Source organism: Lontra canadensis, unplaced genomic scaffold, assembly GCF_010015895.1.
Source record: "Lontra canadensis isolate GAN:19392208 unplaced genomic scaffold, GSC_riverotter_1.0 scaffold40, whole genome shotgun sequence".
Taxonomy (NCBI): Eukaryota; Metazoa; Chordata; class Mammalia; order Carnivora; family Mustelidae; genus Lontra; species Lontra canadensis.
In genome coordinates, this window is record NW_022631034.1 from 1,804,651 (window position 1) to 1,818,289 (window position 13,639).

The following is a 13,639-nucleotide window of genomic DNA, read 5'->3' on the forward strand; positions in this document are numbered from 1 at the left end:
GGGCAGGGGAGATGTTGGGAGAGAGGACGCGCCTCAGGATTTCCTGCAATAACCAGTCTTCGTTCAGAATTCCCGCTTCTGCTTACTACAGTGTAACCAAATTTCTCTTTTCAAAAGGTTAATTCACTCCAGCAAGTTGGTAGTTTTTAATAGTTGAAGGGATGTGGGGGGACAATAAGGCACATGTGGCATCTGAAACAGTAGCTCACTCCACAGAACCCAGAACTAGCTCAGGTGCAAACTCCGACCCCCAGCTTTTCACTTGGGTACTCCGCGCCATCGTGGGACAAGATGGCAGGGAAGAAGCCAACCGCACCTAAAAGCAGCACGCCGAGGGAGTGCTCTGAGCAGGAAGAAGCTCTGGACCCCACGCTTCCCCGTAACTACAAAAAGCTTCACTAAGTAGCCAGCTTCCCCGAACCTCGGTCCACGCGCTTGCCCGCCACGGAATCCGGCGGGAAGGCAAATCTCCCAGGATCGCGAACACGCTCAAGGAGCAGCTTATCTCTGGAGCACGCTCCCCCCTCTCAGGAACTGAGGCGGGAAGGGGGTGGCTCCAGGATCCTTGCAGGTGGTTTCAACTTGGGGCTACCACGCTCCCAGCACCTTCGCGGGACCTAGCTTTTGTGGTGTGGGGGAAAACCTGAGGAAATCGGCGGCAAAGTCTCCCGCGAACCCTCGGAACTCCAGAAGCAAGTGACAGCCTTAAGTCCCCTCGCTCCTTCCCTCCATCCCGGATCTCTCCCACCTTCTACCACAGCTTTACCTTCTTTCTTAAGCGCCACGGGCGGCTGCGTCTCCTCTTTCTTGTCAACCACGCCAACGCTGGGGGGCAGCGGGTTCTTGCGGTCTTTCTGGGACTCTTTACGCAGCTGTTTGCCTGCCGCGTTGGAGTTGGTCTGGGCTGCGGCCTGAGCTGCGCTCTTGGCCCCAGGGCCCCCAACGCCGCCCCCGCCGGCTTCTTTTTTCTTGTTCTCTGCTGCCTTCAACACCTCAAAGGGGTCCGATTCGTCGTCAAATAACTGGTCGAATCGGTTGGTGACCACGCAGCCGAAGCCTTCCTGTAAGTGCCCAGGCATGATGGTGGCTCGGCGGCGCGTTCCTCCACGGATTGCAGCGGGCCGCGCCGAGCCAAGAGCGCCTGCTTCAGCTCTTCCCACAAGATGGCCGGGCCGAGAGAGGGGGGCCGTCTTCTCTTCCGGCGCCAGGCGCACATCCGGGAGCGGCCAGCGCCGCACGGCACTATGGGGTATGTAGGCCAGAGTCGCTTCTCCTGAGGCGGTTTCCGGCGCCAAGACTACAATTCCCAGAATACGTGGCGCGACAACTCTTCGCGCGCGCCTAAGAGGCGGGACCTCACGGAGGGCGTGGAGCGTGCGAGCTGAGGGCGGGGAAGCGCGATGGTGGGCGGAGTCCTGCCACCTGCTCTTGCCACCCTTAAACTCTCTGGGTCTCACGCTACTCTGAAAACAGGAGAACGTGACCGCGTATTTCGCTCGCGAAAATGTTCTGTCTTTAGCTTTATTCTCCCCGCCTCCATCCCTGGACTAACTTTCCCCACTTCCCCGGGAAGGTCAAGGTGACTAGATTTTACAAGAGGGGAATCGCAAACTTCCAGGGCTGGAGGGCCTCCCGAAGGCAGGTCCCGATCCGTTCCAAGTCCCTAGCAGCCCAGGTGCTGGAGTAGCCCTCTTGCATCGCCAATAACGAATCGAGACTCTAGTGTTTAATGTGAGGAGGAATACGCTTTCTCTCGCGGTGACACGAACTCGGTTAGCAGAATTAATCAAAAAGACAAGTTGAACTGTCGCAGGGGAGTACTGCGCGCCTTTCCTAAGTGTTGCGTTGGGTGCTTTAATTGCTGTTAACTCCTAACAGTGCAGCACTAGCTAGACGCTGGGCAAGCCACGAAAGGCAGTGTTTGTGGGAACATTTTCTGAACTCAATCCAACTGTCCATTAGTGTCCGGCAAGCTGAGGATTGGGTGTTAGTAAAATGTGCTCAAGACACAACATTTTAAAGTATCCGACTGTGCACGGTGCTGAGAGAGAAGGAAAATACGTCATCAAATTAATTGCCATTACTAAAAATACTGATATTAGTTGATAATATAAAAGTCCATTAAGGTAATAGATGTCAGTGCACATTCAAACATACCTGGTAACACTCAAGTGTTTAACTATATCACCGTAATTTTTCAACCTTTTTCCCATTTACACTAAATAGAAAAATGCATCTCTATGTTCCACGTGGCATGAATAACTTTAATCTCAACAACTTGTTAGGTAGGTAGTTTCCTCTTTTTACAGCTGATGAAACCATTTCAGAGGTGAAATGAGTTATCAAGTTCACACCTCTTTAAATTCTAATGCCAGGAGGTAATCCAGTCTTCTAACTCCATGGTGAGACCGTTGACATCAACTTTTAGATCCAAACTATACCTTCTGGTAGAAGTTAGTCCATTATTAATTAATTTCCAATCCTTAATAAGATTTGAATATTGTTGCATGTCAGGCAGGGTATGTAAACATGGCTGAATGTAATCTTACCAATTTCTGAGACTTTAAATCAATTCCTTAACAGGGAAAATAGTCAGTCATACTGCAGGCATGTGGCAGCAAGCCTGGTGGTTTTCTAGTTTCTATCTGCAGCCTCACTCCTCAAAGTCAATTATTTCTCTGTTGCCTCAGTCCCTGCCACACACACTCCCATTTTACACACACACACCCCACCCTGTTCTGCAAGCTCTGACTCTTGTGGCTCCCAACAAGACAAAAGACAAGGACTTTTTGACAGTACTCTTTATGCCCGTGCAATCTCCATGCTTTAAGATACTCTTCCTCTTTACATGGGCTGTTAATATTTGCATCTTTGAGATATCTGCTACAACACCTCTTTACGTCTTTCTGGCCAATGCCACAACAACAATAATAAGAGCTAAAACTTGACATTTTACGATGTGCTTGATGCACTTTACATTTATGATTTCATTTCATCCTTCTATCAACTTGATGAGAAAGCTCATGTATTCCTTTTTAAGGTAAGGAAAATGAATGATAGAGACTAACTGGGGCGTGGAAGTATAAAGAGGGATTAACTGGGGCATGAGATAAGCCTATCCTCAGTAATTTTTATGTTATATACAGATCCCCAGTTTTCTTGAACAGATCTTTATGACCACCAATTGTTATTACAACAAGAATATTTACTAATAAGCTACACAGAGGGGAATTGTGTAGCTATGAGTTTCTGAGGTTTACTTATGCTCCTCAGAGAATTTTACCTACCAATACAACATAAAAATAAGAATAAACATTTGGGGGAAAAGGGGAGAAATTTGTAAGTACTTTCAACTTCCTTCTCTCCCTTTCTTATCTCCTGGAATTTTGGTTGATCCTGGAAAGTTTTAAAGTCCACTTTTAAAGTATACAGTAAACCTCAAAACAGCAATTCTTTCACACCTCACAATCAGTTATTTTATAAGTAATTATTTCTACTAATGTTTCCTCTCTCCTAAGAAGTTAAAGTAGTCCTTAAAAATAGTTAGAAGTTCCTGCTGTTCTCCATAGAAAAAATATTGACTGAATAAACCTTAAGGGAGGAGGAAAGGAGACTTCTTGACAGATTTGTTACTCAAAGGGTTGAGTTGTAAAGTGACAAGTGATAAGATACCACTGATTAGAAATGTAGCCTAAAATATCAGGACTCTGTAGCAATGATTGAATCACATACTGTTTTCTGAAAAATATTCATGCAACTTCAAAGCTTTATGTTTAGCAAGCTCTCTAAAGAGTTTTCTAGCAGTAAATCCTGAAAACTACCATCTTGTTTAAATATGTTGTTTAAATGTTGAATACAGTTACCTATTTTAATGAAATTGAGAATAAGAATATTGTATATCCTTCCAGTGCTCGCTGTTAGGATTTTAATACTCACTTCTCAACCACATTACAACTTGTTTCTACCCATTTCTTAATAATCTCAATCACCTATCAGTTATTAAATTAAAATAATAATAGCTAATAACTACTGCAATTTGAGCATTTACTATGCTCTTGACATCTTGTGCTAAGTTCCTCACATGCATTATTTCCTTTAATTCTCAGAACAACATTATGAAGGAAATAGTATCATGATCTCTACTGCCCTTTTACAGATAGGGAAACTGAGGTTAAGCGTCTCTCCCAAGTTCACCTTGCCTGAAACGGCTCAGGCAGTCTGATCTCACAGCCTGAGCACTCAACTATAATGCTTGTGAGGGACACGGCAGAGGGAACAAAGTCTTTCATCTTTATATTGCTATTACCTTTTAGCAAAGTAAAACTGTTATTATAACACTTGGAGGCCACTAGATATAGGCAACATATAATGTAAATAAAAGACTAATTTTTAGTATACTCTAAATATATTATGCATTTTTAAAACAAAAGCAATAAAGGTGGTACTTGTGAAGAAAAGGGCAAATCCTCTGGGTCTAAGGATGCAAAGCTAAGTATAAAATTACAAGTCTATACTCTTGCTAAAGTTAGAATATCAAAGCTAAAAATAGAAATATTACACTCTATTTTGCCACCTCAAACTTACTTTGAAGTTTGATCCTCTTCTTTTTAAACTTCCTTTCCTTTTATTCCATTGCACTGTATTCTTTAAAAAAAAAAAAAAGATTTACTCTCGAGATATGATTCATATGCCATATAAAATTCACCCATCTAAAGGGTACTATTCAAAGGCTTTTGGTATACTCACAGTTATGCAACTATCACCACTAGCTGATTTTAGAACATTTTTATCACCCCCAAAAGAAACAGTCACTCCCCATTACCTCTACCCCCAGCTAGGCAACCATTAATCTATTTTCTGTCTCATAGATTTACCTATTCTGGACATCTTAAATAAATGGAATTATATAACATGTGGTCTTTTGTGACTGGCTTCTTTCACTTAGCATAAGGTTTTCTGGGTTCACTCATACCGTAGTATGTATCAGTACTTTATTTTGACTGAATAATATTCCATTTACAGATAGACTACATTTTAATTATCCATTTTCCAGTTGCTGGACATTTAAGCTGTTTCTGCTTTTTGGCTATTATGAGTATTGCTGTTGTGAATATTTGTTTATAGGGCTTGTGTGGACATGATTTCATTTCTTTTGTGTATATATATTTAGGAGTGGAATTTCTGGATTATATGGTAACTCTATGTTTAACATTTTGAAGAGCCAAACTGTTTTCCAAAGAGGCTGCATCTTGTTACAATCCCACTAACAATTATGAGGGTTCTAAAGTCTCCACATCTCATGAATGCTTGCTTGGTCTTTTTGACTATAGCCATCCTACCGAGTGTGAAAAGCTATTTCACTGGTGCTTTCATCTGTATTTCCCTAATGGCTAATAAGGTTGACCATCTCTTCATGTGTTTATTGGCCATTTTTGTATCTTCTCTGGAGAAAATCTATTTAGGTTCTAACTGGTATATTTACCTTTTCAGTATCAGGTTGTAAGAATTCTTCATATATTCTAAATTTCAAGTGCCTTATCAGTGATATGATTTGTAAATGTTTTATCCCATTTTGTGGGCTGAATTTTCACTTTCTTGGCCGTAAACTTTACAGCATAAAAGCTTTTAATTTGATGTGGTCTTTTGTGATGAAGTCCAATTTGTCTTTTTTTTTTTTTTGCCACTTGAACTTTTGTTGTCATATCGAACACAACTTTGTCTAACCGAAGACCACAAAGATTTACATCTATGTCTTCTTTTATCTATCTATCTATCCATTATTTATTTCCATCTATGTCTTCTTCTAAAAGCTTTATGGATATTTTTTATAGTTTTAGCTTTTACGTTTAGGTCTATCATCCATTTAGAAATAATTTTTTGTTTCATATATTCCCCTTCCTTTTTTATTTTTTATTTTTTTTAAGATTTTATTTATTTTATTTGACAGACAGAGATCACAGGTAGGCAGAGGCAGGCACAGAGAGAGGAAGGGAAGCAGGCTCCCTGCTGAGCAGAGAGCCCAATGAGGGGCTTGATCCCAGGACTCTGGGATCATGACCTGAGCCAAAGGCAGAGGCTTTAACCCCAGGACCCTGGGATCATGACTTAAGCCAAAGGCAGAGGCTTTAACCCAGGCGCCTCTTATTTTTTTATTTTTAAGTAGGTTCCTTACCCAGTGTGAAGCCCAATGTTGGGCTTGAACTCACCACCCTGAGATCAAGACCTGAGCCAAAATCAAGAATTGGACTCTTAACTGAATGAGCCACACATGTGCCCACCCCCCCTTCCTTTTAATTTAAATTAATTCTGAATATGTCAAAACAAAAAGAAGAGCTTTAGAAGAAAAACAAGATACTGTTATTATTCATCTTGTAAATTCATCTTATTTTTTATTTTTGACATTACAATAAATAGCAAGTTTTTAGGTTTAAATACATCCAATGAAGTTCCAAATACATCTGTCTAAACCCATTTGAAAATAGAAAATATGGTTCACACTTAATACTATCTATTCATTCTAAGAATAGACATTTAATTCAACAATTGTTTATTAAATATCCACCTAGGTCTCGAGTACTATTCTGAGCCCTGAGGATTCTATGGTGAACAAAATAGGCAAGGCTTTAATTTTCATGGAGTTTACACATTGGTGGAAAGAAACAAAGAAAAACAAGTAAATAGATGCATCATTAAGATTATTTTCAGAATGATAAGTACTGTGAGAGTATAATATGAGGGAGGGACAACTTTTTGGATTACATGGTCAGAAAGTCTTTGAGCTGAGGTCTGAATCAACAATGTCCAATAACACCAGCTTTGCAACGATTTGAAAAAATAAACAAACAAACAAAAACAGGTGGAACAAGAGACCAAGAGGTAGGAAGAAACTTGTAGGTGCCAAGATAAAAAATAAGAGGAAAACCAATTATCTCTGCATATCTATAGGCAGATGAGCGTAAGATTGAGATGGCAAACTGGAAGATCGTTTCTGAAGTGAATACAAAAGTAATTAAGACTGTATATGCCTCCAGTTTCCTGTTTAAAGAAGAATTATCAACTAACATGGTAATAAGATTTAAAATTTAAATGAGGAAGATATTCTGTAATCAAAATTAGTGTTTGTAATTCTAAGGAGGCCAGATCAGTACATTCTTGAATTTTAACCTGCTACCTTAGGCATTGAGAGGGCAAAGGCATTCCCCACTTGATCCAACTTAAGAGGAACTTCAAGGCATTTCTTCTTGATCCAAAGGGAACTTAAACATTGTTTTTTTGTTTGTTTGGTTTTTTTTTTGTTTGTTTGGTTTTTTTTACTAAGAGAAAAGTCACCCCCTCTCCATACTCCAGCTGTTGATGGCTTCTGTAAAGTGAATTAGAGGCAACACCAAAGATTGTTAGCAGAAGCCTTCTTCGTAGTAATATCATATTATTTATCAGGAGTTACCATAGAGCTGAGATAGAATATGCCCAGGTGTTATCCCTAAAACTGAAAAATTAGGAGAGGTAATTAATTATAAGAACAATGCTCAACCATAATAAGCACTTAATAAATGGTAGCTGTTATCTCAATAGCTTTGGCTGATCTTCAGTGATACTACTCTTGATTGCTGGCTGGAATCTCTTAGGTTTCTGCTGCTCCCAAAGGAAACAAATGGTAAGGGTGAAAGAGATGAAGCCTCCATGGTTAATCTTCGCAGGAGGAGACTATATATAGAAACTTTGGAGCAAGTTTTGTGTATTCGGAAGTCTCAGGTTAGGCACAGGTTTGGGGGATGCGAAGACTACGAGCTCTTGCTACCCACCATTACCACTGGGAGGTTCTTCCTTCCTCTCATGCCAACTTTGTAGAAATTCTGTTTGCATTTATTAAAGGTATTCCTTTTAAATTTTAATCCGGGGTCTCTGATTGCCAAGAAATTATATGTAAAATTTGGCATATTCCCAGGGTGGAAGTTACTTTCATCAGATCTTCTGAAGCATTTAAGAGCAAATCTAAAGAAATAGTAAGTAGATTAGTGGCTGCCTGGGTCTGTGAAGGAGTGGTAGGGAAGGTTGGGCAGTGACTACACATGGGAATGGAGGTTCTTTTAGGGTTGATTAAAATGTTCTAAAATTAGATTGTGGTGATGGTTGTAGAAGTCTGTAAATAATATGGAAAAACATTGAATTGTAAACCCTAAATGGGTGACTCGAGGTATGTGAATTATATCTTTAAAAAATGTTTTTGTTTTTTTTTTAACAGTAACTATCTAAGACATTCAAAAGACTAAGAACTGTCTGGCATACATCCCTGATCACATCTTATTTTCTAACCCCCAAAACTCACAACTGTCATGTTCTGAGTGCTTTCTATGTGCCAGACACTCTACTAGGTACTTTGTGTTTTTATATTATCATATAACAAACTTTGAGGGGGGGATTCTTATCCACATTAAACATGAAACCAGCGCATGGTAAAACTGGATTTGAAGTCAATTCATCCAGCTCCAAAAACTCATGTTCCTTCTGTTATGCCCCCAGTACTTCTCCATTTTTTTTCCAACTAAGTATCCATAATAGCTAAGAGGGTACCATTGTTGAGGGCAATGTACAGTATTATTGCCTTCCATTCTGCTCTGATCAGTCATTACATTCTTTTTTGTTTTAATGTTATGTCAGTCATTACATTCTAACAGTTCTTCCCGTTATCTCCCAAACATCCCACTTTCCCCCCGCCATGACCAGCACTCCAATGCGGAGTATCTAGGAGTATCACTGTATCTGGTGGCCCTGACTTCCGATTTCATCTGGACTGGATTGCAGATCATACCATTCCTAGACTTGACAGCTCTTCCCTATTAGATACCAGATAAAGTCTAGAACCCACAGCAAAGCCTTGGAGGGCTTTGATAATCTGGTACTACCTTCTTTCCAGCTTCCCAGTCCATGCACTCTGACCCTGAAACCCTATGGGACTAACTCACTCTACCCCATGCACACTCACATGCTTCCTATCCTTTAAATACCTTACAATTTACATACTTTTCCAAGAATTCAGGTGGCAAATTCCTTCTCATCCACCAGGTCTCATCTTGAATTCACTTCCTGTAAGAAGCCTCCTTTGACCCTTAAACGTCATGTCTCCCTGCCCTATCATGTGTTCTATTATTACCCCCTTTCTACGTCATTTGCACTGTTTACCACACTGCATCATCATTGTCTGTTTACCTCGTCCAGTAGTTTGTAAATCTTTGCAATGGGGGTGTTGTGCTTAGCAGTGATGTACCCAAGTGCTGGTGCTTAGCACATAAATCCCTCTATTGGAGAATGTGCCCCTTATCTCACACAGAATATAAACTCATATATCTAGTGCCTAGCATACTTCTATATCCTAAATACCTCGTCAGTGATACTTTAGGCATTTTGAGCATTTATTGCATGTCAGGCACAGTTCTAAATATTTAATATGGGTGAACTCGCTTAAAACTCATAATTAGCTTTGTGAAGTCGGTGGTATCATTAACCCATTTTACATAAGGAAACTGAAGGACAGAAAGATTCAATAACAAGTGGCGTGACCTTGAGCAAGGAAATGGCAAAACCACAATACAAACAGAGTATAGTTGACCCTTGAACTACACAGATTTGAACTGTGCAGGTCCACTTACATGTGGATTTTTTCCCATTAACTACAGTATAGTAAATGTATTTTCTTTAGGATTTTCTCAGTAACATTTTCTTCAGCTTTATCGTAAGAATACAGTGTATAATGCAGATACAAAATATGTGTTAATTGACATCAATAAGGCCTCCTGTTAGCAGTAGGCTATTAGTAGTTAAGTTTTGGGGAAGTCAAGAATTAATATGCAGATTTTTGACTATGTGGGGGGTCGGTGCCTCTGACCCCTGAATTGTTCAAGGATCAACTATAGCCTGGTTCCAATGTCTGCACTCTGGCACTATGCCATGTGACCTGTGGGTCTGTCCAGTGAGGGACTGAATAAATAGAATCCTTTCCAATTTTCACAGGATAAAAGCCCAAGAGTCCTGGGCCTATTTAAGGAAGGGTTAAGGAGCCTGTGGAAGGAGGCCCTTAATTTCTCATTGATTTCATTGGGAAGGATTGAAATACTGTGAGAACTTTGGGCACCTTCCAGGAGTACACACAACAGTGAGTTAGCAGAGCCTGGGCTTGATCCCCAGGGCTGTGTAAACTTGACTCTCACGATGGGCTGCTATGGAATTAAAGGCTCTCCCATCAAACCATCACCCCGTTTCATAGCCTTGTGCGCGGAGTTCAGTTCTTAACCTCTTTAACATCAGTTTCTTATCTGTTAAATAGAGATAACTGTTGTTAGGATCTCTGAGGATTGTGAGGACTCGGTGAGTTCAGACATGCAAAACACTTAGAGCAGAGTATGCGATTAAGTACTCCAGGAAAGAAAAAGGAGGAGGAAAAGTGTTTCTCCTTAAGGAGGGTCACTAACACCGAGTAGTCAGGTCAGTAGTTTGTAAATAGCAGCCGGCACCTTTTCTAAGTGAGTAGAAGAGGAAGAAAAGGGATCCACACTTAAGTTAATTCTTTGCCGCTTTCCATCAATTTGGGAATTTAAGGTTAGGAGGAGAAGGCCATTGTAAACTTTTGTTAAAAGGAAATGTTGGGACAAAACACATATAAATATTCACCTAAGGAGTCTACATAGCTCACCAAGAAGTACCTGGCCATGTATTTATACTTAGAAAGTATCTCTCTTTTGAGGAATTTAAATGGCTTTTAAAATTAGAACCTTTCAAGCTCAAGGGGATTCTGAATTCTGTTAATCATTTAATGGCTATGTTTCCTCCTTTCCCTCCATCACTTTTTTCTTTCTTTCCGCTCCAGCTACAAATTTCCCTCACAAACTGCTTTTTAAGATGCATTTCTAACCAGTCAAATCCCTGAGTTCTTTTTTTTTTTATTATTTATTTTGAGAGGAAATGGTTAAGAATGAAAGTAAAAGAAAACAGAGAAATATTCAGTCCCCTTGGCTGCCTGCCAAGAAAAATGCCAAATGTCAGAGGCCCTGCTGAAAGCTACCCAGCCACAAGCAGGAGGGATTGGCCCACCCCAAGATTATCCTCCCAGGGGACTTTTTACCAACAGCCTAAAAACTGGACTGCCTCAGAAACTTTTCCCCTGTAAGGTCCTACAACCGGACTTAATAGTAAAATATCAGGGTCTTAAGCTCTCAAAACCATCACTAAACAAGAGCCTGGGAACTCAGGTTACATGCAAAGGATTTAGCTATGTGAATACTTTCATCTGTCTGAGAGGCCGTAGAGCACAGCGGTGAAACACAGGCCCAGGTGCCAAAGCGACTTTGGTTTGGATCCTGGCCCACCACTTAACACCGTGGTGATTTTGAACAAATTGCTTATTCTCATCTAACTACTCATGCCTTCCTTTTTAATATTAGGAATAACACAAGGTCCATCTGAGAAGGTTGTGGTGAAGCTTAAATTAAAGGTCCTAACACATTGAAATACCCTGCTCAGTAAATGTTAATTAACCACCACTACTAGTTCTGCCAGCCCTCAACACTGACAGGTGGGCACTCACCCCTCATACTACTACTTCTAGGACAGATGCTGTGGGACCATACCACTCTCGGTTGTTTTCATTATGTCTACATCAGTCAGTAACCCCAGAGGATCTGAGTGATCCTCAGAACTCAATCATGAGTTTCCAGGGCAAAGGAAACCTGAAAGGGAATAACTTGATTCAAGGTCAAGTGATAAATTTAGTAATAACAGTACCTATCTGAGCACGTAACACATTTCTCTACCTATTCATCGCAATAGCCCCGGTGGGGGAATCATTACTACTTCATAAATAAAGACACTGAAGCTCTCAGGAGTTTACCTACCTAGTAAGTGGTAGAATTGGGATTTATTTGAGAATTATCAAACACCAACCTTTTTTTTTAATTTAGAGATTTTATTTATTTATTAGAGAGGTTTTATTTATTTATCAGAGAGAGAGAGTGTGAGCACAAACAAGGGGAGTGGCAGGTAGAGGGAGAGGGAGAAGCAGGCTCCTCACTAAGCAGAGAGACAGACATGGGGCTCAATCCCAGGACCCTAGGATCATGTGCTGAGCCGAAGGCAAACACTTAACCAATTGAGCCATGCAGGCGCCCCGCAAACCTTCTTTTTCATATCTGCCATAAAGTCTTGATGCTGAAAGCTTCAAGATTTAGCAATGTAATCTAGAAATGCTCAGTATTTTTATTCAAATGAAGTGTGGCAAAAGCTCAAAAAGTAGTCTCTCTGCAGTCTCTTACCCACCTCAAGATCAGAATCCCCCTTAATGGCACACTTCTTATAGGCACGTGCTTAGTTAGAAGAGATTCTGAGCAAGAAGCATTTTAATCATGTTAGACACCAAACAGGGCCAATACCCTGAAGCTGTCTTATCTATCTATACTTGATAATGAATGCCTATCAACAGGACAGAGCTTGCAGAGAAACCTGAGAGACAGAGCACCCAAGCAAAGAAATGGTGTGTGCCCCCCGTAGGAGAGCCCTGTGGTAGAATGTTGGGTGTTTTGTTTCTTTGTATTTTGTTTTTTTGTTTGTTTGTTTGTTTTTAAGTAGACTCCACACTGAGCTTGAACTCCCGACCTTGAGAGCAAGAACTGAGCTGAGATCAAGAGTCTGATGCCCAGCTGACCTAGCTCCCCAAGCTCCCCAACAGAATATATCTTTTAAAGACTAACAGAACAGGGGCGCCTGGGTGGCTCAGTGGGTTAAAGCCTCTGCCTTCAGCTCAGGTCATGGTCCCAGGGTCCTGGGATCGAGCCCCACGTGGTGCTCTCTGCTCAGCGGGGAGCCTCCTTCCTCCTCTCTCTCTCTGCCTGCCTCTCTGCCTACTTGTGATCTCTGTCTGTCAAATAAATAAATAAAATCTTAAAAAAAAAAAAAAGACTAACAGAACAATGTCTCATCCCATGTGCTCTTCTGCAATGTGATCTTGCAACTCCCCAACAAGAGGCAGGGTTCAATGCGTATACCCTTGGGTCTGGGCTGGTCTTAATGATTTGCTTGACCAATCACATGTGTTGCAAGTGACAAGACATACTGGGTCTTCCAAGGTTGTGTCATAAAAATCATTTCAGCTGCAGCTTGGGTCTCTCCCAAAGTATTGGGTCTCTTGAAATACTCTCTCTGACAAGCTCAGGCCACACAGATAAGTCACGTGTGGGTACTCCAGGTGACAGCCCCAGTGCAACTCCCTGTCAACAACCAGCTTCAGCTGCCAGCCTTGTGAGTCAGTCAGCTTGAACATCCCACCTACTCAGCTCTACAGATAACTGCAGCCTCGGTCAGGACCAGCTCCATAATTTGTAGGGTTCAGTGCAAAATGAAAATCTTGGGTTTCCTGTTCAAAAAATAAAGACAACAACAACAGAGCAATGAACCAAATGTGAGGCCCTCCTAAGTATGGGGCCCTCCATGGCTGCATAGGTCACATGCTATGAAGCCTGCCCTGGCGCCCTGGCCATATAGGAGACTTGGACTGCAACCACTTGAGACCCCAAGTGACAACTTCTCAGCTGAGCTTTTGTCAACCCATATAACTATGAAACATAATGAGAAATTGTTATTTTAATTGGCTAAG

The 13,639-nt window shown here is 41.2% G+C and overlaps 1 protein-coding gene across 4 annotated transcripts in view; it reads right to left on the minus strand.

Moving 5' to 3' along the window:
* Nucleotides 1-1,187, minus strand: part of SERBP1 (SERPINE1 mRNA binding protein 1) — a 16,037-nt gene extending 14,850 nt beyond the window's left edge. For all 4 annotated transcript variants that reach the window (XM_032870071.1, XM_032870069.1, XM_032870070.1 and 1 more), the window contains exon 1: nucleotides 767-1,187. In XM_032870071.1, coding sequence (XP_032725962.1) covers nucleotides 767-1,079 — 313 coding nt within the window. In that variant the 5' untranslated portion in view covers nucleotides 1,080-1,187. The remainder of the gene's footprint in view (nucleotides 1-766) is intronic.
* Nucleotides 1,188-13,639: the final 12,452 nt, after the last annotated feature.